The 27,137-nt window shown below is 45.0% G+C and overlaps 1 protein-coding gene across 1 annotated transcript in view; it reads left to right on the top strand.

Moving 5' to 3' along the window:
• LOC144786057 (cytochrome P450 3A21-like) overlaps positions 1–24,187 on the top strand; it is a 266,040-nt gene extending 241,853 nt beyond the window's left edge. Inside the window, exons 12-13 of the mRNA XM_078665003.1 lie at positions 10,391–10,553; positions 21,087–24,187. Coding sequence (XP_078521129.1) covers positions 10,391–10,553; positions 21,087–21,185 — 262 coding nt within the window. The 3' untranslated portion in view covers positions 21,186–24,187. The remainder of the gene's footprint in view (positions 1–10,390; positions 10,554–21,086) is intronic.
• Positions 24,188–27,137: the final 2,950 nt, after the last annotated feature.

Here is a 27,137-nt window from a genome sequence, read left to right as displayed (position 1 = left end):
ATTAAAAGGAAGAGATACTATATTAATTTTATTGAAAGGCTGGAAGGGCTGAGATAGTGTCAGTAAATATCAAGGGGCTCATTAGGATGGCGGATGGACTGGAGTCCGTCCGCCATCCTTTTGTAAACCGGGACCGTCTGCCATGCCTGTGGCGGTCCCGCAACACAAATTAGAATGCGACCGCCACCACGGCGGTCGCATTCTTCATTTTAACATTGCGGTGGGTGCTGCTAACAGCAGCATCCGCCGCAATTTTAAAATCACATGTGTTGCATTTCACTGCACTACATGGCAGGCACAACATGGTGCCTGCAACTTGGTGCGGTGAAATGTAAGGGGATACCATAGGTAATCCCCAAATGCACCCCACCTCCCCCCAAAACAAGGGGGGCCCACTACAGGCCTCCAAATCCGTTTCCTCCTGTCTTTTTGCTGTGCGATGACTGCTGCGAAAAGACAGGAGGAAAGGGATATCCTAATCCCTATGGCGGTGCCTGCAAGGCAGCGCTGCAATGCTGCCCTATGCTTTGGTTCCACAAGGCAGGCGGAAAAGGATTGCCTTGTGGAACCATGGTGGACGGTCTTTGCGTCCGCCACGCTTCGCTGAGGATTCCCCCCACCATCATAATCTGGCGGGGTAAAACTGCTATCAGATGGCGGAGGGCCTGCCACTGCACAGCTGGTGGTGGCGGTCCCTCCGCCATCGTAATGAGCCCCCAAGTTCTTATTAAAATCTTGTTTTTACTTGGATGAATTGGGCAAAAGTCTGCCAAGCATTGTTTTTCTCCAAGCCTATAAAAATACCAATAATTGCTAAAAACAAACCATTTGCTGCTTTTCTGTGGCTGAAAAATAATGAACTATTATTTATTAAAAAGAAGACATACTATGGGGCTCATTACGATGGATGCACCAACACCAGCTGTGCGGTGGCGGCTCCTCCGCCATCTGACAGCAGTTTTCCCCTGCCAGATTATGATGGCGGGGGAATCCTCAGCGAAGCGTGGCGGACGGAAAGACCGTCCACCACGGTTTCGCAAGGCAGTAATTTTCCACCCGCCTTGCAGAACCAAAGCATAGGGCAGCATTGCAGCGGTGCCAGAATTAGGATATCCCTTTCCGCCTGTCTTTTCGTGGCAGTCATTCCTAACCCTGGGCGTAGTTCGCGGAGCCGCACTCCGCGGAGCTACGCGAAGACGCAGTTGCACTCCGCGACCTTCGCGTAGCTCCGCGGACATGCGTAGTAGCTTGCTAGACCCGTTCGCGCGCCGTTTTTCGTCTTCGGGAGCGCGGTGCGCGTGTTCGGGGCGCTGCCTGCATGCTCGAGATAGCTGTGTGTTAGACATGTTCGGGAACTCATCTTCTCGTTCGCACTGCCAAAGTGCGTGATCGCGTCAAATATCGCGCAAACTTACCCCGGCGCACGCGATAATGTTATTCAGCGCGCGAGAACTACGCTACGCACCGGATCGCGGAGTAATCGACAGCTTCGCGTTCTCCGTAGAACGCGGAGTTGCCAAAACTCCGCAAGCTCCGCGAACGGAGCGTAGTTCTTCGCCCAGGGTTAGTCATTCCACCATGAAAAGACAAGCGGAAACGGATTTGGGTGTTGGGAGGAGGTGGGGTGTATTTGGGGGTACCTATGGTATTCCCCTACATTTCACTGCACCAAGTGGCAGGCATCGTGTGGTGCCTGCCATGTAGTGCAGTGAAATGCAACACATGCGATTTTAACATTGCAGCTGGTGCTGTTGTCTGTCGTGTATTCCTATAGGTTCTGAATCGATCCCCCTATTCCTGACCCTATTCTGGTTAAACTTACTAGCTAGTTAACTAACAGTCAGCCCATGAGGCAAGAAATCCCCCATGATGCAGATACCGTTATCTGACGCAGTCACACTACGGCACAGGAACGTGTTATCTGATTAGGTCATAACGCTTGAGATCTAATTAGACAAGCGATATTCCTCCAGCCCCTGATAAGGCATACGACGTTCTCATAACAAATCAAACCTATGACAACCTGGATAATCCGTGCGGCCATTGTTTTGATTTCACAGAGAACTTTAGTAAAGAATGTGCTAACGAGCAAGTCGTATGACATCTTTATTGACGTACCTATGTCCATCCTTACGTCAATCCCGGCACCTTTAAGGTATAAATATTGCCGACCTTGCCCTATGCAAAACACACGCGTGGTGACAAGACGGAGCAGCCATACTTGCCGAAGCAGAGAGCCGAAGCAGACCCCGCAGGCAGCAGCCCCGCCTTCCTGACGCGCTGAGAGACGCGCTGCTATCTCAAGCCGAGAGACCCAGCACCGGCGCTTCTGGGCAGCCCTCGCAGGCAGCCTGGAATATCGAGAGCAGAGAAAGAGATACCATTCCTCATTCATCCTAAATTCCAGGTACAGAACTGAATAACCCCTCCTAGAGAATTCTTTAGTTATTCACTTGGCAAAAACAAACTTAACTTAAACTGTAACTTTCTATTCCCGCCCACGTATTAGACTTAGGTCAGGTACACGGGGTAGGCGTATTTAGAAACACCAGTTGAGTACGTTTAGTCAAATGTATATGTGTATGTAAATATATTTTAATCATTTTAAACATCATATGGCTCAGAAACCATATCAATGTTTTTACAGTATTATTTTATACTATTGCTTCTAATGTATGCACTTTACTTAACTATAAGTATCGCAATAATATCGATCCATTTCTCTTGTACGAGAAAAGAGACTGATCAATAAATAACATCTTTTATTGAACACGCCCGTCTCTTCCTTTTCTCTACATTCTGATGAGACTAAGAATGCACGTACTGACTGAGTAAAATAATTGCCTTGTGCTCACACGACTCTTGAGATTGACTCTTGATTAGGGGAGAGCAAAGTTGTCATGTTCTATGGTTGTCAGAAACTAAATCCCTTCTTGTCTAATCAGGGAAGTTAATCCTTCCTTGAACATTCGAGAAAGTTTCTAGCGAACTCTGAGCTTAGCTGGCAAACCCAAAAATTAAGTCTAGTATCGACAGTAGTAGACCTAGTTAACGTCTGGCCTAGGCCTTTACTGCTGTAGGTACTATTCCAATGCGCAGAGCCTATTGGGAAAATAGGAGCTACACTACATGGCGCCCAACGCGTTTGGAAAGGGCGATAAAACTAACGTAAGACATTTAGAGTAACTCAGTCGTGCTTTCTCACTCAGACCCCTTTTCCCAAATACTCCAAAGACGTCTGGAGTGGGTGAAAGGTTATAATATCCTCCAAAACCTCGCAGGAGGGAACTCCTATGTATGGTTCTTGGTCTAGTCAACGTTGAAGGATAAAACAGTTCCAAAATATTGTGCACCTAATCTCTGTTTCCATAAAGAAACCTGATCTGCAAATAAACATAATACCATCCTGTCAGCAAAATGGACAGCGATGAAGAACGAGAGGTTACTAGATTAGCTACTGAAATAGCAGATGCTGATGCTACCATGCAAGCAGCAGACGCGGATATAATACTCATTCCGGTCGCCAAAAGGAGATCTATAACCTTAAAACTTATAGAAAATGGACTGACACCTAGAGGTGGCACAGTCATATTCGTAATCGAGGCACACGAATATCGGCAGACAGAGGTATACTATACATGGATACATTTTCCAGCAGCTAATACTATAACAAAGTACTTCCACTATTACAAAGTAGAGGAACCTCCTAATGAGTACACTCCTTTCGAGGAGGTGGAAGTACCACTCAAATTCCAAGAGCATTTGCTCTTATTTGATGGCGCCCTAAAACATAATAATCACATTACAAGGCTCGGTCCTTTAGGAAGACCAGGAGCAACGTGGCCGGTCTTAGCCGGATACACACCATATCCAGACATCGAAAGAATGCCTGCAGCAGAGCTGTTAATACAGCTAAAACAACTACTAAAAATTCACAGACAATTAGTTCAGTATGTAATGCGGACTTCAACAATTCAGCCAGCGATTAAACTTCCACAGCTGACCCCTCACCAGGGGAACACAAATAAAATTACACCACAGAACATCCAATCCTGCCTAGGTAAAGTTCCAGCTAAACGGGAACAGATACCATTCTGGTTGGCACAGAAAATTACCCAAATAGAGGCGGTGTTTCCTGACACCACCCCATTAGAAAAACACAGGATTCTGACTATATGTCTCCCAATGGGAATCGCACCACACATTGAGGACTGTGACACTTGGGGTACAGTCTTTGCTTCCATCTACACAAAAACGCACGGTGTTCCATCCATTTCGGTAATACCAGATGTGCTAAAACAAATTCAAGATGAATATGGTCCAGAACCTGCTTTAACTCTTGGTATGAAATTACTAAAAGACTTCAAGCAGGTCTCGGCTATATTACTAGCCAACATAAAGGGTGAAGCAGCAAACGTGGCGATCCGCCAGAGGTTAAAAGAGACAGATATAGCAGACCAACCAGCTGAAATTGCCAGAATCATAGAAAAATCCTATGAAGAACTAGGCAGAGATAGTCTAGGTGGAATACCAGTAAAACCGCAACTGACTACAAGTCCAGAAAAAATGTTTTTTAATAATAATAATAATTCACCAAAAAAGAACTGGGATGGAAACAAACAATCCAATCCAAAAGAAAAGAAATTTCAGTCCAGAGGAAGGTCTCCTAGGCGAAGAGAGAAATCTCCAAACCCGAGACAAAGGTCACCTCAGAGTGAACCCTCTGGGAATAGATATAACCTTAGAAATAGGGATAATATTAAAAAACCTGATAGATATCAAGACATTGATACACGTCCCTCTCAATCTTTTCAGAATTCCTCGCAGAAATCGGAAAGAAGAGGACGATCAGAAGAGCACGCCAAGTCCAAAGACAAGGAACCTGCTCAACTGAAAAAGAAATTACAATTTCCAAAAAAGAAGGTAGCCAGTATCAAGGTAGTTAACAATGCCGAGAATACTGAGGACACAACTGAAAAACGGAGAGTGGGCTCAGACAATGCTAGACAGCGCAGCAGAGGTGAGCATAGCTCGCAAAGTCCTTATGGATCATCTGGAGACAGTGGACACGAATGAATACCTTCAAGTGGAAACTGCAGATACCAGAGTTAGCAAGCCCCACAAAATATACGAGATAACATTACGTATAGAGGGAGATAAGACTAGGAAAATAAGGGGACTATTTTGGGATAACCTATCCAAAGGCTATGACATCCTTCTAGCTGAAAAAGACTGGCCACCAGAGTTTGTCAGGGAGTGCCCTCATAGCGAAGAAGTAATTATGCCTGCCTTCTCGAATCAAATACCGATTCATAAAAAAGATACACTTGCTAGAAAGTGGGCAGTGGCCTTAGCACCTGCTTTATATAAAAATCATGTAGGATGGGATGAGGATTCTCCTCCTCACAAAATCCAGTTAAAATCACAACCTACTGCACAAAGGCAGTACCCACATGTCGACAGCACCCACCGTAATGATAAAATGAAAAATGCAATCGCCATGGTGGCAGTCACATCCTAATTTGTGTTGCGGGGCTGCCGCAGGCATGGCAGACAGTCCCGGTTTAAAACAGGATGGCGGACGGACTCCAGCCCCTATTTACTTGTTTTGAAAGGCTGAAAGGGTTGTGTCAGTAAAATGAAAAGTATGCTTTAAATTTTGGTTTTACGTACATGATGTGGGCAACTGTTCGGTCAGTGTTGGTTTTGTCCGTGCCTACAGAAATTAGATAAATTGGTGAAAAAAACATCTGCAGCTTTTGCTTGCCTAAAAGATAATAAGCAAGCATTTACCAACAGTGTTCCAGCCCCTCCAGCTTTCAAGACACAGACTGCTAGTATCTATTACTTTTGGCAAAACAACCTCTGCCAATGTATAAATACATAAAATGTATAACCATGTATTAAACGGAAGAGAGAATATATTACTGTTCATAAAATGCTTGAAGGGCTGAAATAGTGTCAGTAAACACTAAGGGGCCTATTAGGATGGCGGGCGGACTTACGTCCGTCCGCCACCCAAGCGGTGCTGGGACTGGCTGCAAGTGGTGCGGCGGTCCCTCACCGGCAATTAGGATGCCACCACCGTGGTGGCATCCCCCATCAACATCATTGTGGCAGGTGGTGCACACAGCACACCCGCCACAATGCTGGGGCTGCACACTGTGCACGTGCATGCACAATGTGGCAGGCACCGCGCGGTGCCTGCCACATCCTGCATGCAAATGCCCCCATGTGCCCCCACCACCCTCCCAACATCCTGGGGACCAACAACAGGCCCCTAACTGAGAAAACCGTATGCCTTTCCGTGGCGGCAATGCGCCACAGAAAGGCTGCTTCCCTCATTCATCATAATATGGATGGCGGTGTCTAGCAGACACCGCCACCATATCAGGCCCCTTTTCCGCCCAGTCACCTGTGTGACCGGTGGAAAACCGGTGGACGGTCTTTCCTTCCGCCGGGGTCCCCCCGGCATCCTAATATGGCGGGGGAAATGGGTGGCGGGTGGAGGTTATTGTCGGGCGTATCACCACCACCATGCGGGAGGTGGCGATCCGCTCTACATTCTAATAGACCCCCAAGTTCTGATTAAAATCTTAGTTTTACGAACATAACCTGCACAAATGTTCGCCTAGCATTGTTTTTCCTTATGCCTATAAAAATGGCAATAATTAGTAAAGGAAACCATTTGCAGCTTTTTCACTGCCAACAGATAAAGAGCAAGCGTTTACTGACCGCTAGGAGCACTTAAGTATTTAGACTGCCTTTTTACAGGGAGAGAGGGGATTTGTGAGGGAATAAAGATGATGGGGTGTTTGTGGAAAGAGTACAGATGGGCTGCTGCAGGAAGTACATAGAATAGATAGGAGCTATATGTATGAAGTGAAATATTAGAAAACCCACAAAGAATGTGACTTTTAATGACAGTGTTCCAGCCCCTTCAGCCTATAAGACATAAACGCTTAGGGGCCCATTAGGATCTCGAGCGGATCGCCACCGCCCGCATTGCGGTGGCGATCCACCCGAGATCGGTCCCTGCCCGCCACCCATTTTCGCTGCTTTTCTGCCCGGTCAACAAGTCAACTGGGCAGAAAAGAGTTTAATATGGTGGCGGTGTCTGTTAAACACCGCCAGCCATATTGTGATGGGGGCATAAACATGCCTTTCCGTGGCAGCATTGCCGCTATGGAAAGGCATGCAGGAATTGCATGTGGGGGCCCGCTGCGAGCCCCCGGGGACTCTGGGGGGTGGGGGGTGCACATGGGGGATACCGATGGTACCCCCTGCAGTTCCATGCACAACATGGCAGCACCATGCTGTGCCTATCATGTTGTCAGGTATGCAGGATGCGCCCGCTACTGTGGCGGGGCATCTTAATGGCCCCCACGGGACCCCCGCCCTTATAGCGGTCGGTCCTATTTCCCGATAGGATGGCAGCCGGACAAAGTCCGCCCACCATCCTAATAACCCCCATAGTATTAATTGCACCTAGATCTCAAATATAAACACACAACACACATGGAAATGATAACATTTCATAAATCATCAACTGTCTGTTTTCCCATGCCTACCATATAAAATATGATGCAGTGAGGGTCTTCTGCAAAGTTGAAAGAAATAAACACATTCCATAGTTTGCCGGTCTTCTGCACAGCTAAGAGATAATGAGCAAGGCTGCCTTCCTTCCAAAAGCAGTTGAAAACAGAAAACAAAAGTGTGAAAACGTACCAAAATAGAGATGGGGATAATACCTGTAAGAGGGCCAGTCGCAAGGGATTGTAGTGTAGTTCCTATATTCCCAATAGGCTCTGCGCATTGGAATAATATATCCTATAGATTTCACGAAGGACTTATGTCGACTAGGTCTCTATCGAATATATTAAACTTAATTGTGAGTGCCAGCTAGCTCAGAGGTCACTAGAAACTTTCTCGAATACACAAGAGGGATTAGTTCCTGACAACCGCATAAACATGACAACTTTGTTTCCCCAAGAATAAACGTATCTTCAGAGTCGTGGAAACAAATAGATAGATATTTTACTCGGTCAATCGTGCATGCTTCGTTTCATCAGAGGTGCAGAGAAAATAGAGAGACGGGCGTTTTCAATAAAAGGATTTATTGAACAGTCTTCCTTCTCATGCAAGTAAAGTGAACTGCTACAATCGTAATGCAGGCTGCAAAAGTATAATGCGTACAGCGAGAAGAGTATTATAAAATAATACTGTAAAAGCATTGTATGGTTTCTAAACCATAGATAAATACATACATAAATAACGAGGCTAAAAGTACTCAACTGGTGCTTCTAAAATAATACTACCCCAATGTACCTAACATAAATCTTAGTACTAGGGAAGAAGTAAGTGTGGTGTAGCGTAGGTTTAGTTTCTTTGCCAAGAAGCTATCCAAGATTTCTCTTAGGGTCTAATCAGCTCCATACCTTAGTTTAGAATGAAGGAGGTCTGAGATCTCTGTTTTGGGACTCGATTTCCTAGCACCCCGCGAGTGGTGCTTGGAAACACTGGAGCTGGATTCTCGGCGAGAGAAAGGACAGCTTCTCGATCAGTGCGTCAGCTGGACGGTCGGCTTCCTTCGGCACTTGCTGTAGCGAGCTGCGTCGGGCAAGTAGATAGTCGAACTGCTCCGAACCGTCGTGTCTTGCTAGAGCAAGTGAAGGCATATTTATACCTTGAAGGTGCCTAGTTTGACATTAAGTCGGGCATACTAACGTCAGAAAAGAACCCCAAGGGAATGGTAGTTCTTTGTAAACTCCATGAGTTCTTGGATAAATCTATATTCAAGCAAGGGGAGGTCCCTGACTGCTTAAGCCAATTTTCCAAGAAATCGTTGTGACCTTTTGGTATGGGTGGAAGTAGCCATGCCTGTATTTGGACTGCATGGGCTATATCTAAATATGGGTATGATTTCTATGCCTATATTAGGGCAATGTGAATTGTACCTATATAAGGGCATGAATCAGGAAATTTCACTCGGATCCTAAAACGCCATACAGCAGGACAGAAACTACCCACTAAAAGGAGGGACAAATGAAAAATGTAGACACAGAAAGGAAAGAAAATGTAACAGCTGCACAAAGGAGCTAATGGGGAGTGAGGGGTGTAAATAATTTCCCTGGAGAAGATACAACAAGCCTCGCAGAGCAGTGCATGTGCAAGTGCATAGGCTCGACATAAAAAGAGTGCTTTCTGGACAAAGAGCTACCTTTCTGGCAATTTTGGTGTAATTCCATTCAGCAGTTCAAGCTGCAGCTGTGTCTAAAGTTTCCTATGGAAATCAAAATGTAAAAAAAACTTTTTGGGGAGTCCCCCTTTTTCTCGGCCACAGCTTGACGAATCACCCGGAAATTTTCTAGTCAGCACCTGAAGCGACTGCATCAACAGTTTTGACAATTTTGCGAAGAATCCTCAAACGATGCCAACGTATTTGTATATATGCTTTACATGAGCACTACTTCCATTACATAAGAATGCATATCACATTTACAGTAATATGTGATCAAAATACATTATTTACATTACTTTTACTAATTAACACATATTCAGCCATTTTTTTTTTCATTTTTATTTTATGGAGTTTTATATTGTGCTAACTTGACCAAAGGAATCGGAGCGCTTTACATGAGTACCAGTTGCATTACACGAAGACACATTAATTTTTTGTAAGGCACGGGGAAATTAAGTGACTTGGCCAGAATCACTGGATGTTGCGCGTCCTTGCCGAGACTCGAACCTGGTTCACCAGATTTGAAGTCGAACACCCTAGCTGTCAGGCTATATCCTCTCCCCAAATATTACCATTTATTAATGAATTACTACAGTGAAAAGGTCAAAATCGAGAGTATTACCAGAACAGTGAATATGACATCCGAAAAACATCCTGCCTCACAGAAGGGAGGTAACAATGTATTTACACATGAAAACAGATCTCTCAAGAGTCAGGATATCTCTTCAGTGCGATTTTTACCTTGATGCCCAAATTTAACTCTTTGACTACATACATTAGTTACAACAACTACACATGGCATGGGATAAACTACATATGCAGAAGCATAGCAAAATAATATGCTACTTCTTACCATTGTCAATGTGGGAGGGAAGGGGCATCCTGATCAACCAAGGCTTCACTGCTCGTCAGCTGTGCCTCTTCCCCACACTTAATAATGGTGAATAATAGCATTTTATACTCTGCACATCTGTTTGTAATATTTAATGTGTTCATTAGGATGAACAACAGTAAACAGGATTATATACATGGGTAGTTAACCACATTATTATCCAAAACGTGTCATAACACCTAGCTCCCCACATGTAGCAGTGCCTCTTAAAAGGATCTCACGGTGGGTTCCTCTCTTTCATATCATTTAATTTCCAGGTTCAGTAAGGAGAACAAAGACACTCAGGAGCCATACACCTTCCTGCCCTTTGGAAGTGGACCCAGGAACTGCATTGGAATGAGGTTTGCCCTTCTCAACGTGAAGGTTGGAATAGTTAGCCTGCTGCAGAACTTCAGCTTCCAAGTCTGCAAAGAAACACCGGTGAGGAACCAAATTCTAGTATAGCATGGCTTTCTTCTGTGGGGATTAGTCTATTGAAAAAATGACTCACTCAGCTTGTGTGCTGTGTGCTGTGGGCCCAATTCAGAACATAAATTGAAAATCTGCAGTCACAGGTCTGTGGCCTCACATGGGTGAAAGATTACAACCTTTTGGAATTCTAAAGGTTTCCAAATGTATGGCTGGAAATGTATAAGAGTTGCAAGATTCCATACCTACTACTCAAAATGTTTTTGTGAATTCCTTTTTCACAAGTGTGGAAATTGTTTTGCCCGTTAATTTTACACCACATTGTGCAGGTATGCCTGGTGAAATGCCAGTTTATTTGTACACCACATTGTGCAATTATGCCTGGTGAAATGCGATTGCCTAGGCACAGTGCAACATTATTTTCCACCTAAAAAAAGATTTTCTCTTGCAATTTGCCTAGATCGCACACATTGTGCACTATTGTGTAATGCAATATATGAGTACAGGTCATCTTTGCACTGGTAAATGGAGCCATTTGCACCTACAAGTCTGACTTACACATGTAAATGGTATCAGAAACAATGGGCCCGAATCACAGAATGAATTTAAGACTAAATCCTAAACTTACTACTATTTGGTATTCACAGAATGCACTTACTACTTTCGGCATTCACAGAGTGAACTTACTACTTTCAGTATTCACAGAATAGATTTAAGACTCCTAACTCTAAGTCCGAACTCGGGCCGTAAAATCCGATCCGGAGGCGGAGCTTCCGGCTTGGGGGCGGAGCTTGCGGCCCGGAGGTGGAGCTTTTGGCCCGGAGGCGGAGCTTGCGGCTTGGAGGTGGAGATTTCAGCCACGGCTAAATCCCCACCTCTGAGCCGGAAGCTCCGCCTCCAAGCCGCAAGCTCCGCCTCCGGGCTGCAAGCTCCGCCTCCGGGCCGGAATTTACGGCCCGAGTTCGGACTTAGAGTTAGTAGTCTTAAATCTATTCTGTGAATACCGAAAGTAGTAAGTTCATTCTGAGAATCCCGAAAGTAGTAAGTTCACTCTGTGAATCCCGAAAGTAGTAACTGCATTCTGTGAATACCAAATAGTAGTAAGTTTAGGATTTAGTCTTAAATTCATTCTGTGAATCGGGCCCAATGAACTTATAGAAAACAAATATTTCTAGAAATGCAAATTTGGCACTTTTGTGCTTCTTTGAGCAACTACTTTCACCAATATTTCAAAAGTGGGCAGGTTCTCACATTCTATCTGCTTTCCTGGAACTCCGTTTTTATGAAAATCTTTTTGTTACAAGAGTACAGCATATTATTTAAAAATATGAAGGGACACTTGATATTATTGATGGAATAAGCCTTTATATAGTATGGACGTACTGTGAATAAACACATTCCAGTTGTGGCTTTGAAATTATCAAAATAGGCTCACTGTACAAGGCATTGAATTCACAAGTTAACAGAAAACGTCCTATTTAAATCTCAGTGTCCAGCATCATAGAGCCTATAAGGTCATACGCAACTCTTCACCATGGTTAGTGTAAAACTACAGAAATGATCCCTGAAAGTGTGGTCTTAGTTCATACCATAATCTTAGAACTATAGCATTTAATGTTTGTCCACATCCTTACAACATATATTAATCTAAATGTCCTGAATTAGATAATTTTCAGTTTGTCTCACAATATGAATGATACCCAGTACCTAGCTTCCTTTAGTATTAGTTTCCCTCAGACCCACGTTGTCTGTTTCTTCTTCACATTCCTCACATTTAAGACTAGGAGGTAATGAAGGAATGAGTAATAATGTTTACTAGTGAGTAATCTTTCAGAGTAATAAGTAATGAAGCTGCTACCAACTTGTCCATCTTTCTCATCACATTTCCTATTTAAATAAGACTTTCTATTGGATTAAGGAAAATTTCAAGTAAGTAATTGATCTATTTCTGACTCTTCCATCTTCCTCATCACACTCCTTACTTATTGAAGTTTTAGACTTCGAGTAACGAAGATTTCTTGTAAGTAACCAAGCCATTACCAACTCCCAGTCTTTGTCGTCACTAGCCATCCTCATTTAAGATCTGGACTCAGAATAATAAAGATTTCAATTAGCATTTTTTGTGTTTCTTTGGCGTGAGGACGGTAGGGGCTTTGAAAACCCACAGAGGCTATGTGCCCCATTTTGGAAAAAATTACGATCACCTGCACACGTCCAAACACTCCTTCTGTGGATGTGAATAGGAGTGTAGAAAGTGACGGAGTGGCAGATGTATAGGATGGTCTATCATGGTGTCATGAGCACTGAAACTTTTTAAAAGTACCCTTGAAGCTGACTATAGATCATGACTGTACACGCAGGCCACGTTAAAGTCTGGTGTGCTTTCCATATAATAGATGGACAGTTCAGTTGGACAGAGTCCAAATTGTGATACCAAACTGTGGCATCTGCATGGGGCACACAATATGTATTATCTGGTTTGAGATCCAAACACAGTTTTTAGCAATATAGTTAAACTGTGCAATAAAAAGAATGCCTCCTTTTATTGGAAGGTAGACCACTTTCACTATCCTTAATGTCCCTCGAAGGAAAACCAGAACTTTATATCTTCATTACTCTCAGGTCCACTCAGAAAAGCCACTAATTCCATTGATTCTACTTTGGCCATCATGAGTGCTCCTCAGAAAATGCATTAGTTGCAGTGTCTGGGAATTCCCCTTTAGCCTTGCCCATGTCACTAAGTGTGGCACCGATGTCATTTTGAGCTTGTTTTTTTTACAAGCATGAGTTGACCTTTCCACTTGAAGTCAGAAACACATATCACCGGAGTCCACTGCAAATTGGCCATTAGCTATATGGCATTATGCCTTAACCTCTGCAACCTTAAAATGTAACTAACCCGAGCCATGTCCTGGTATATGCATGTCAATGCAATAGGAAGAGTTCCACGTTGCAAGACTAGGCCTACAGCTTAACACACAAGGCCCACCATGGACTGACACTGGAATTTAAGATCAGGCATAATTCTGAGCAACATATGCAAAATACGTGGTGGAATTGTGATGGGAAGCATAAGATAGAATGTTCCTCATTGTACCATGGTATGAAACCTCTGGACGTCTCACTTGGGAAAAGTGAACCAATGGGTCTAGACAATGTGGTTGTGGCCCTACAGATAAAATGCAAAAACAACAGTTGATGGACAGAATGCAGAACAATGTCATACATTCACCCCAGTACAGAGATCTGGGCCTAAATCCATAGTTTTTTTTGCACTCCACACCACCCCAGTTCAGATATGGCCATATGCAAATCAGTCTTGGCCCTGTGCCTCATGGGAACAGTCCAGCCTGAACTTCCAAGCCATGTCCCCCCTGGACCGGAATCAAGCATCCTAGGACCAGTTTCTGGCTATTAGCCGTCATCAGCCAGGATAGCTTGACTCCAGTGGTGTGGAGAGCACGGGACTCACTTCTGAGCATACCGTCCCACTCGGGGTGACAAATGCAAAAACAACAGTTGATGGACAGAATGCAGAACAATGTCATACATTCACCCCAGTACAGATAAAATGGACCACAGATATAGAATGCCCATGTACCCATGCCCAGATCACAGAGAAATTATTTAAATGCACATTACAATATGATAGTCAACCATTCAAGTAAACTGTCATGATAATAGTCTGCAAAAAGGCTGTGAGTGTATTAATGGTGCAGTCAATCTAATATTGATCCCATAAAAAAGCCGAGCCCTGCTTATCAAACAGAGACTGGAATTTTGACACTGGGAATGATCAGTGTTATTCTTGCACTTGTTGTTCACTAGTATTGTCCATTAAATAAATAGTTTCACAACTCATTCCCACTTGGTCAGTTTACCTCTGCACCTCCACTTTCTTTTAAGTCTTACAACTCTCTATTATACATGCCTCTCAACAAATTAATACCTCTACTCTCAGTGACCCTCGACAAATTATTATTAATTTGGTATAACCCAATAATTACTTGTTTTTAGTAACATCCATCAGTTTCACAACTGTCTCTGATACAAGATGTGATTTTCAGTGCTATTTGGAAAGTTCATTCGTTTTAATTTTGCATATTACATTACCCACAGAACCCAGATATATAATTTTTCTAGTTGCCCGGCAAATACATGTGTGTGTTAAGTAGCTGATGGTCATAACTGCTGCTGGATACATTTCTAGCCAGTGCAATGCTTTTATGGTCAGTTAGTTATGTATTGAACCCCATGGCATGTGAATTAGAGCGCCTAACATACCTCTCATATTTCAGCATATGTCTCAAGGTCCCGTTTAAACTGGGGCAGATTCTCCATTAGGGCTCTGTGGCTGAGCTCCCCTGAAATTATTTCCTTCACATTCCTGTACAAATATTAAATAGATAGATTGATTTAGAGATATGATTGTATTGCTAAATAAATCAATGTATTTAAGTCTAAGCTGTCTGTTCCAGGCTGCTTTCCCTGCATCGCTCTGAATCAGGAGACGGAAGCCAGACAGTAAATCAACTTTCTGAACTGTGACGCACGACGCAGGGATTTCTGTTCTAAAACTTTCATAATAAATCAATGACATTGTAGTCTATGGCAGTATTCTCCATAGGCCAGTGACACTGTCAGAGTCATGGTTTGGGGCGTTGGAGTCTCCATCCCTGTGTGAGAGCAGCTGTCTGTAATTCACAGGCATAGATCTCATCATTTCCCATTTGTCACATGTAGGAGTGGATGCAAGCACCGTCCAAGTGTGTTTTGGTGCCTTGTTCTAGGTAATGGTAAGTCTCAGAATGCTAATCCTCTATTAAGTATTTTGTTCTGATACCCCTCGCCATGCTAATCTCCCTCACTGTGACACCCCAGGCCCTTGCTGCACATCGCTGGCTGCTTAGAAGTGGAGCTGCAGCATGAGTCAAGGGCAAAGACGAGATATGTGCTTAAAATAGGCAGTTATCTGCTGTATGACATTAAAACTGGCCTGATCCTAATGCCCTTCACAACAATAATGTCAAAAATATGGATTGATTTATGAAAAATTAGTGTTAAAAACATGTGTGTGCGCAACACCAGTGTACTTTACCATTTCAGGGGTGCTACAGGGTGTCCTTTGGACACCCTGGCACCCTTGAAATCGCTTCCTTATTTGCGATTCGCTAATTGCTAATCGCAAAGAAGGAATGACTCCCCATTCATTCCTATGGGCCTTGAGGCCCATAGGAATGAATAGGAAAGCCATTCCTTATTTGCGATTAGCAATTAGCGAATCACAAATAAGGAAGCAGTATAAATTGCATAAAATATTGCGATTTCTACATGCATCCCGTTTTGCGAGTCTTTAATAGTGATCCCTTAATAATCGCTATTAAGGACTCGCAAAAGAGGACTTTGTTGAATCTGGGGGATAGTTCCTCTCTTAATTACTTAATCCTGCCTCATTCAAAAGTTAGCTGTATAACCATGTTGTGTTTCTTTCTGTATTGTTTTCCCTGCAAATTTTGAGATGTGCAGGAGTTTATGAAGGGCTTTGATTGGGAGCTCAGACACTGAAGCCTAAGCATAGTGCCCGTTAGTGGTTTGACCTCTCTGCAGAGCACACAGAACAATGATTATGTTTTCCAGTCGTAAATATGTGTGTGAAGGGGGTGGACAGTTGGCAAAATATTTACAGGGCAAAAGCAAAAGTAAAATAAGTTTCAAGTTTTCAAGTTTAATGTTTATTGTTTGATTAATTAAAATCATCACAATACCCCCCCCCTACATAAAAAGAATAAGTTTCATCTTCTCAAACAGCTAGAGGTAAAATACATTTCTTAACACCTTGGCTGTGGCGCAAATTCCGCCGCGGTGCTGTACATTCCAATCAAGGGTCCCTCTGTCCCTCCCCCCTGGCAATCTACTTCAGCTGGGCGAGTCCTGACCCCTGATACTGACTAGATCTCCCAAGACTTTGCCGGGAGCTACAACGCTGCCGAGGCGCAGCGCAACTTCGCTTTTAAAAATCACGAGACTGTTTTAATTTACCTTGCCTTCATTGTACAGGGGCTGCGCTCGGGACATCGCGCACCCCCTGACGCCTCCTGACTCCCCTGCCTGCCGCCGCCAGAGCGCCCCACGCTGCTCGTTCCCTCACCCTCTGACGGGCAGGTCACGAGGGTGGGGACGGGCGTGCCCACCATCTCGGGCTGCTCTGTGGTTGGCGGGGCAGCTCCTCTGTCCCTCCCCCCTGGCAATCTACTTCAGCTGGGCGAGTCCTGACCCCTGATACTGACTAGATCTCCCGAGGCTTTGCCGGGAGCTACAACGCTGCCGAGGCGCAGCGCAACTTCGCTTTTAAAAATCACGAGACTGTTTTAATTTACCTTGCCTTCATTGTACAGGGGCTGCGCTCGGGACATCGCGCACCCCCTGACGCCTCCTGACTCCCCTGCCTGCCGCCGCCAGAGCGCCCCACGCTGCTCGTTCCCTCACCCTCTGACGGGCAGGTCACGAGGGCGGGGACGGGCGTGCCCACCATCTCGGGCTGCTCTGTGGTTGGCGGGGCAGCTCCTCTGTCCCTCCACCCCCTGCCACGCCCCCTTTCAGACTCCCCCCCATGTGTCCCTATATTACAACTTCCCCTTACAGCCGGCGCAGCGGGCGGGCGCAGCGGGCACGACGGAGGCGCGCCCAAGTTGCGCCTAAGTTAAGCCCGTCTGCGCCCGTCCGCGGCCGACCGGGGCTAGGGGCGCGTTACTCGGCCCCGCTCATCACCTATACCCCGGTCCAACTACGCCGCCTCCAGGGACCCTGGCCCCTCACAGCCCCCATTTGTTCTCACATTTCTTCCCTGGGTCTTACCCCTGCTGTTTCCCCGCACATCCCCCTCCCTATAGCTGGCCCCTCTTTTTCGCCTATAAGCACCTCTCATTCTACAACCCCTAAACCCTTAACGGCTTTCTATCTTAATACACGGTCCGCTGTCGCCCATACGCACGAACTTTCGGCCCTGCTTGATCTTCATACCCCAGATCTTCTTTTTCTAACGGAGACCTGGTTTGGCGATGACTCCCTCCCCGCCCTACTAACCACCTTACCGGCTACTTACTATGCCCTCCGGGCAGATCGCCCTTCTGGCAGAGCTGGGGGCGGTGTGGCAGTCATCGCACGCACCGATCTCCCTTTTCAAACTCTGTCCTTGCCTGACATTGCGACCACCGAATATTTGGTTATCCGCACCACCGCCACCTCTCCCCCTTTGACCTGTTTTCTTACCTACCGCCCCCCGCAATCCCCTTTACAGTTTCTCTCTGATTTCTTGGAAGTCTTGGCCACCATTACAGTCAACAATTCCTCTATTCTACTTCTCGGCGACTTCAACTTCTGGCCTTCTGACCCAGCTGAATGTGCGTCCTCTAAGGAATTTTCTGAAACCCTTCAATCTCTCAATTTCACACCCCATGTTCACTCCCCCACCCACATCAAAGGTCACAGGCTTGACCAGATCTGGTCCCTGAATTGTCCTGTGGAATCTCTTTCTATTTCACCTTGCATATGGTCCGACCACCATTTGATTTCATTTTCTCTGCCTATTCACCCCCCAGCCAAACCCCCTCGCCCCAAAAACATTTGGGTCCGAGCATGGGGCCGAGCTAACCTGGATGATCTCTCTTCCCTTCTTACCACCTCCCCCCCTTCCCTGCAGGGCCTTTCCACCCTTTCCCAGGTCGAGGTCATAGATCAGTGGCTCTCCGCTGGTAGTGACTCGGATGTATGACGTTACAACGCATACTTTTACTCCGCATACCATTACAACGCGGTATTTACAACGAATACCGTTACAACGCATAGCGCTTTGGGGTGCTGGATAGTGGTAAGTATAATTTACTATTCTAACTCCAGTCCCCGTGGACCCTAGGGAAGGTGTTGGATAGTAAATTAAACTTACCTCTTATCCTAGAGCGCCCCCCAGCGCAATGCGTTGTAATGTCATGCGTTGTAATGCCCGCGTTGTAATGGTAGTGCGGAGTAAAAGTTGCGTCGTAACGGGTGTATACCAGTGACTCTGTTGCCCCGCTCAAATGCATTACCTCCAAGCACGATAAGGATGCCAACCGGTGGTTCAATGCAGAGCTTAAGGCCACCAAACTTACAGTACGTCGCGCGGAGCGGGCTTGGAGGAGAAGCTATTGCCCCATTTTAAGACTGGAGTACACCAATATCCTTACCCAGTATAAAAAAGACATCTTGGAGGCTAAAACCACCTACTTCTCCTCCAAAATCCTTGCTGCAGAAAACCAGTCCAAGGAGATATTTACGATTGTTCATAACCTTGCGTTCTCAGACAGAACAACCCTTAAGCCCGCCCCGTCCGAAGAACTCTGCCATTCCCTCAATAACTATTTCATTCACAAAATCACTACCATTAAAGCCAACATCCCGCCCCCTTCTCCTTCCTTTGTTGACCCTCAATGTCCCCCTCCTAAGGGAGAACTCGCCACCCTCCCTCTTATATCCAAGGAAGCCTTTACTGCCTTAGTACCCTTGGTTAAATCTGGCTCTCCACTTGACTCCTGTCCTGCTCATATTCTCCGCCATATCTTTGTTACCTGTCCAGACCCCCCCCTTCATCTCCTTAACAGCTCCCTGGCCCAAGGCGTAGTACCCAACCCCTTGAAGTCCGTTGTTATTGTGCCGATTTTTAAAAAACCCGGGGCAGACCCTTCTGTCCCAGCCAATTTCCGCCCCATCTCCCTTCTGCCATTTCTTGCAAAGGTGCTCGAGCGCCATGTCACCTGCGCGCTGAGCTCCTTTGTGGAGACGCACGGAGTTCTTGCTCCCCGCCAGGCGGGTTTCCGCCCCGCACACTCCACGGAGTCCGTTGTCATCTCGGTCCTGGACAACCTCAGGGAGGGTATGGATACTAACCAGCGCCAGGCCCTTGTGCTCCTCGATCTCTCAGCCGCCTTCGACACGGTGGATCATACCATCTTACTTTCCTGTGTCGGGGCGGCGGGGATCGGGGGGACTGCTCTGGTCTGGTTATCCTCCTTCCTGAGAGACCGCACCCAGGCTGTCCGCCTCGGTGACTTTACAGCGGACGTCCGGAAAGTTCAGTGCGGGGTTCCCCAGGGTTCCTCCCTTTCCCCCCTCCTGTTTAATCTTTATGTTGCCCCTCTTATCTTTTCTCTTCAACAAATGGAGGTCGCCGTATTTAATTATGCGGATGACCTCCAGCTTGTCTTCAACCTGTCCTCTTCCCCCTCTTCTGTTCTTAATTTTCAAACTGTTATGCTCCACATCCGGGACTGGATGAACCACAACCACCTGAAACTCAACCCCGATAAGACCGAGCTGGTGTTGACGGGTGGTTCATCCAGCCCCTGGTCTTCTCTTTTTTGGCCCCCTTCACTTGGCCCTTCTCCTGCACCCACTACCTCTGTTAAAACCCTCGGCATAAAACTCAATTCTCAACTCACCCTTCACTCCCATGTTAGTTCCGTGGTATCTTCCTCTTTCCTTTCATTGCGCACTATTCGCAGGGTGTCCCGCTTTTTTACTTTCTCTGCTCTCAAACTTATCATCTTGGCCATGGTGGTATCCCGCCTGGATTACGGCAACGCCCTATATGCAGGTATTCCTGCATATAGCCTACGGCGTTTGCAGCAGATACAAAACCAGGCGGCCCGCCTGGTCTTCAATCTTCCGAAATTTCACCAATCCTCTCCCCTCTTGAAATCTTTACATTGGCTCCCTGTGCGAGCTCGAGTTCAATTCAAGCTCGCCTCCATCACCTTTTTGGCTCGACTGGGCTTGGCACCCGCATTCATCTCTTCTGAGATCTCCCCCTACGTTCCCACCAGGGAACTACGCTCTTCTTCCCAGTCCCTCCTCACCATCCCTTGCTATCGGAGAAAGAAGTGGGGAGGCTCGAAATTTGCCACCCTTGCCCCGACCTTGTGGAATTCCCTCCCCCTTGAACTCCGCACCATCACCCTGTACCCTCAATTTCGTAAACACCTTAAGGCTCACCTATTCACCAAGTCCTTTGACTAAATCCCCAACAGCTTCCCCTGTCTCCTAGCCCCGGATCTGGTTCAGTTGTAGCGCCAAGAAACCGCTGGTGTATGTGCGCTGTATAAGTAATTTTAAACTCAAACTCAAACTCAAGGGTGTGGCTCGGAAGCCCCCCAGCCCTCATGCACACAAGCCCACCGTGACTCAAGAAAACAGAAGGGGTTAAATGTGAGTGAGTGCAGTGTATGTTTGGATGTGGTGAAGCGAGGGAGATGCAAGGAAGTGCATTCAAGAAAGAGTGAAAAGAGGACGCTGAAGAGGAAAGACAGGTGGTAGAAGATGAGCAGATAAAAAAAAAAAAAATTCTGCTGTAGGAGAACCCAGCATGGACCCCATGTTTGTTCATTAAGCTTGCCCGCATCGCTCACTACATAAAAGTCATACCAAACTTTTACAACACACCACTTTCAAATGTCACCAGCCACCACTGTGTTTAAACGTCACTAATAATTGTTTTTCTTTCCATTATTGCAGATTCCACTTGAGTTGGACACCAGGGGCTTCATAAAAACCAAAACGCCAATATATCTTAAACTTGTGCCCAGGACAGCTGCACCGGTAGAAGATAAATGATTGACACAAACCACACACGTTCTTCCACAAAGCCTCCATACTAACAGCATGCAACCAATTGCAACTATCACACTGGAAAATGAAAACACAATATATTGGCAAGCAACACCCACCCTTGAGGTCTTTTGCAAAGCTCCTGTTCTTGAACCCCTATCAATTTTACTCTTCCACTTTGGATTTTGGTGCTTTGTGCCTTCCTCAGTTGCTAAAATCAGCATTGCATCATTTTTTTACATAATTATGCCTCGGATACGGTGTTTTATATTCAATGCAACCAATTATTGTCTCCTGTTTCTCAGTTATGTGTCTGTAACAGCATGGCTGCTGGCTTGAAACAATGAGGAGAGCAGCACTCATCGGCATGCTGAGCCCTACGCATGCGCCAACCTTTTGTCACCTCTGAAAAACTTGTCAAAACTGCACTTCATATGACTCCTCTATTTTTTTCTGGCAGTTATGTCTTCAAGAACATTTTATCATTTAAGGGAGCTGCTGAGATCTGGCACTTTCAGCTGGTAGTTAATGTTGCAGATGCGGTGGGACCTCCCCCAAAGTCCATACAGCTGATGCTGGAAACCCCCAGAGCTGCACCCGCTCTCCTTGGGATGCGGCTGCCAATGCCTGGCAGTCACCCTCCATCGCCTTGGTAGACATCATAGGGCGCGCAACCTTGTCACACAGCGTGTCTAACTCCGGGGCCTCCAAAGTAAACAAGGATCTCTTGGCAGCATAAAGGCTGTGTCATTCACCAGTTGAAATTTTCAGCTGATCCGCCTGACAGGCGCGATCTGCTCTGTGTTAGGCAAAATGGAAGAGTGACAGTGGGAGTTTCTCCTTCTGTAAACTTTGACAGAAAGGTATAGTTCTTGCTAATGTCCTATGCCCAGAAAAATTAATATTTTTCTATGCCTGACCAAGAATTATCTTCTGGGCACAGGCAAACAGACTCTGAAAGATTAGCATTGATTTTGGTATTAGAAAAAGTATTGATTTAAATTCAGATACAATTAATTGACAGAAGAGTGATTAACAATAATATGAGAGAATATCTTACAGTATGAGTGTCACTAGAAGGAATGCATCTTGTCTGAAAGTCACTGCTTAGCAGCTAGTGTGTTGCACATTGTTAAAACAGTAAATAATCTGTGTTGAGCCCATCCCCAAAGTGATTTTTGCCATCAGGGAAAGATAGGATTGTTTGATATGTTGGACAATAGTGGGGGTTTTTAATGAAGGATGATAGGCAAGTGCCATAAGAAGGATTAACATTTGCATCCAACTATGGGGCTAATTTATACTTTGATGGAGGGGTTCCTCCGTTTCTACACCGATGGAGTACCCTCTCTTTCAAACTCAAGGTCTGAAAGCTCAATTTAGAGGAAGGCGGCCCTTAAGAATGTCAACAACAGAGTTTACGCCGGCTCCATTGCTGACATACTCCTCCAATTAGCCTCTTGACTGCCCTCCAATTTAAGAGAGGGTGATCAGATATATTTTATTTTTTGCTGTCCATCACCAAAAGGTAAAACATCGTGGTGAGGGACAGTAAAATAAAAACGCCAACACCATGGGAGAAAAGTCCCATGCTGTTGGATATTGACTGCAGCTGCTGTGAAGCCAGTTCCTGACAATGTTTGGAGTTGTCCATGAGGGTGGTGGACATCTTTACATTTGGCAGGCAGGTCCCTCAGGATGGTGGAGGAAATGTCATCCACCATCCCAACGGACCCTCTGCCCCTCCAAAGTCTATGTCAGCCCCCATGACACAGCAGAATCGGAGACTAAGATTAACTGTATAAGTTTACTGGAAACAAACCCATTTGAAAGAGCTTTTACAACAAAGACAATTTTTATTAAACACAAACAGAATTGGAACAATACATTTTGAAACCTAAAAGTGATTTTCAGCCACTCATACAAACATCCTTTTTTCCAAAAAGGCATTGCTATAATGTTATTGAAACTGAAAAAAGATCACAAAAATATGAGAAGATCCGAATTTAAAGCAATACAAGAATTACATCATGTCGTACTCAACAAAAAGGGATGTTCTGATGTAAAGATAGGCATGTATTGGCATAAAGAACACACCGTACCCTTGCTACAAAAAGGAGGTTACATTAACTTAAATAGTGATCCTATATTCTGTTTCTTCTAGATGAAAGATTGATAAAGAATAGATTACAAAGAAAACTGTTCTCAAACACAAGTTCTTTCTAATTTATACGCAGAGATTAGAAACAATCAAGGAAATGTTGATCTTACTTTTCGAGAGGTGAATGTGCTTTTTGTGGTGAAATTGATACATCTTATAACTTAACTTCATTATTTTCTTTACACGCTATTATTTACATGTACATTTTGTTTGAGGAATTTAGATTACATCATCATGATTGGGAATACAACTTGGGACTTGGTGTAAATTTATTGACGTGTATAGAGTTGTTTCATATGATTTATGTTTTAATACAAATGTTTAAAAAAATTCATCTATTCCTTTTTACATCATATGAAATCTGTGTTTATAGGTTGATTAGACATGGCAAAAGATTTGGAAGAGTTCCGAAAATATTTAGATATTGTTCGTCATTCCATTAAACTAATTTTGAAAAGATGATGTCCAAGAGCTAACTTTTTACAATTGCAAGTGAGAGTGGAACAAAATCAACTGATCAAGAGAAATCTTCAGTCACACAACTCTGCCGAATTGAATCATTTCCCTTGCATGCAGACTGCTTTAATTTCAGCATATGTGCAAATTTTACATGTGATTTAAAAAAGTTCGAATCATTTGTTATTTATGGCTTTTTAAATCAATTTAAACAAAGGTTTTAAGATCTATGCTATTTGTTTTGCGGTCACTTAAGTGAGCCCGTACTATTTCTTAAACGTTGCGTTTTGTCATTATTTGTATTGTTAACCGGGCTTATGTACTGTATTTTATTTCTGATTTGTGACTTTTATGATCTATGACCGAAATAAAGATTACAACTGGCACTCGATCACATATCTCTATGGTATATAGAAATATTGCAACATCTTATTACTGGCAACAAGCTTTAATCCAAATTTCATTAAAATGGATTCTGTACAGTCAACTACAGTGTAAATTCAGCGTCCAACAAAGAACAATGAGTAATTCATGAGGGAGAAGTGCTTCATAAATTTCATACATGTGCATGAGGCTATTCAGAACAAATATTAAAACAAATGACAGATAATCTTCCCTGGATTTCAAGTTGGGATCCATTGAAGGTGTCAAGTCAGAATGTAGGATAGGATAAGAGGATAGGATTGCCATTTGTAGAGCGAACGAATGTCGAGGTGTCTTAGCGTTAGGGTGAAAGAGAGAGAGGACCAGTGTCCACAGAACTGACACCTTAAGCCCTGGGGAACAGACATGTTTTTATTAGCTTCCTAAACACTGTGTGGTTTGGTTGGAGTCTCACTGTGATAGGTAGTTGGTTCCACAGCCTAACCACACAGTGAGATAGACTCTTAACACCCCATCTGGCTCTACAAACTTTCGTGGCACAGATGAGACCAGAATTAGCTGATCTAAGACTTCTAGTGGGAGCGTACCAGTGAAAGATTTTTCGAAGGTCAGCAGCCCCTCCGCCATAAAGTGTCTTATGAACCAGACATAAGGCCTTGAATATTAGACGTTGCTGTATTGGAAGCAAATGCAGTGACTTAATGGCATAAGATGTGGGGTGAGCTTTAGGAATGTTCAATAGTAGGCGCACCGCAGCATTTTGTATGGACTGTAATTTAGTCTTCTTTGCCTTGGCAATGCCTATGAATAGAGCATTACAGTAGTCTAGACGGGATAAGACTAAGGCCACTACCCCTGTTTTCCTTAACTCCTGCGGATACCAATCCTGCCAATGTACAAAGTTATGTATTCAATTTAGCGTTCATCCTTGAATAATTCAATAAATAAAATAGCAGAAAGCGTGAGCCGCTGCATAATTATGAGCTGTTGCCAAATAGTGAGCTGTTCCTAAATAGTGGGACGATGCTAAATAGTGAGCCGCTGACAAATAGTGAGCCGCTGCTAAATAGTGAGCCGCTGCCAAACAGTGAGCTGCTGTCAAATAGTGAGCCACTACCAAATAGCGAGCCGCCTAATAGTGAACCGCAGCCAATTAGTGAGCCGGTTCCAAATAGTGACCAGCCAAATACTGAACACTGAAAAATAATGAGCTGCTGCCAAATAGTGAACCATTGCCAAATAGTGAGCCACTGCCAAATTGTGAGCCACTACCAAATAGTGAGCCACTGCCAAATAGTGCGCCATTTGCAAATAGTGAGCCATTTGTAAATAGTGAGCCATTGCCAAATAGTGAGCTGCTGCCAAATAGGAGCTGCTGCCCAATAGGAGCTGCTGCCAAATAGTGAGCCGCTGCCAAATAGTGAGCTGCTGCTAAGTAGTGAGCCTTGGCCAAATAGTGAGCCGCTGCCAAATAGTGAGCCATGGCCAAATAGTGACCTGTATGCCAAATAGTGAGCTACTGCCAAATAGCGAGCTGCTGCCAAATAGTGAGCCATTACCAAATAGTGAACCACTGCCAAGTAGTGAGCCACTGCCAAATAGTGAGCAGCTGGCAAATTCTGAGCCGCTGCCGAATAGTTACTAGCCAAATAGTGAGCCGCTGCAAAATAGTGAGCCACTGCCGAATAGTGAGCCGCTGCCAATATTGAGCTGCTGCCAAATAGTGAGCGAATGCCAAATAGTGAGCCGTTGCCAAATAGTGTTCCCGGTCTGCCCAGTTGCTTAGGAGTCCTGCAGAGGGACTGGCATCAGCAATCTTAGAGATACATTATGTACAATTCAGAACATAATAAGGCATTCCCATTATGGAATTTTCCAGGCAGATGCACCTAAAACAAAGGGATACAGGAAGATAAGTTTAGATTCTGAGGCCGGGCACACACTATCTCTATCTGAAGATTATTCTGTCTGTGCCTGCCACAAGACTGGTGGTAGAAGGCCTCTATCTAGTTATGTTATGTTATGTTAACAAGATTTTATATAGCGCTCGTACACCCAGAGGTTTCATGGCCCTGACCGACGGAAGCTCTGAAGGCTAAAGGCTCTAAAGGCTCGAAGGGAGGTTAGGCATGAGCCTGGACAAACAGCCAGGTTTTTAGATGTTTCCTGAATGACAGGAGATTGGAACAAGAACGAATTTGTGAGGGAAGGGAGTTCCATAGTTTGGAAGCAAGGGTGGCAAACCTGCACCCTCCCTTGCGTTGAAATTTATAGTGGGGACAGTGAGGAGATTTTGAGTGGCAGAGCGGAGGCTGCGGGAGGGGGTGTATCTAGGCAGCAGGTCACGGATGACTTGGGGGCTACGAGCATATAGAGATTTGAAGGTGATGCAGGCCGTTTTAAATGTGATACGTTGAGAAATAGGGAGCCAGTGGAGTTGTCTTAGCAGAGGTCTAGCTGACTGCCAACGTGGCAGTCGATGGATAAGTCTGGCTGCCTGATTCTGGGCCATCTGCAGGCTTCTGCTAAGGGCGACAGAGAGGCCCAAGTAGATAGCATTGGCGTAGTCCAGGTGTGACAGTACTAAGGCTATCACCACCTGGATCAAGGCTGGCTGAGTGAGCATCCGACTTATCTTTTTTATCTTGCGAAGCTGAAAGAAGCATGTGGACACAACCGAGTTCACTTGGGTCTTTAGTGATAGATCTTTGTCAATAACCACCCCCAGGCTTTTAACCGAGCTGGAAGGGGTGGGAGGAGAGCCAAGTTCAGGTGGCCAATAGTGTGGGCCCCTGAATAGTTGGCTTTTACCAAAGAGAACCAATTCGGTCTTGTCGGGGTTTAGTTTCAATTGATTGCAGTCCATCCAATGACGGATGTGGAGCATAGTATTCTGGAATTCATGGATTGATTCTGGGGAATTGTCAATGGTGAAGGTAAGTTGGAGGTCGTCTGCA

This window comes from Lissotriton helveticus, chromosome 10 (assembly GCF_964261635.1).
Source record: "Lissotriton helveticus chromosome 10, aLisHel1.1, whole genome shotgun sequence".
NCBI lineage: Eukaryota > Metazoa > Chordata > Amphibia > Caudata > Salamandridae > Lissotriton > Lissotriton helveticus.
The sequence above is the reverse complement of the archived record's forward strand: the minus strand, read 5'-3'. Positions and strand labels throughout refer to the sequence as shown.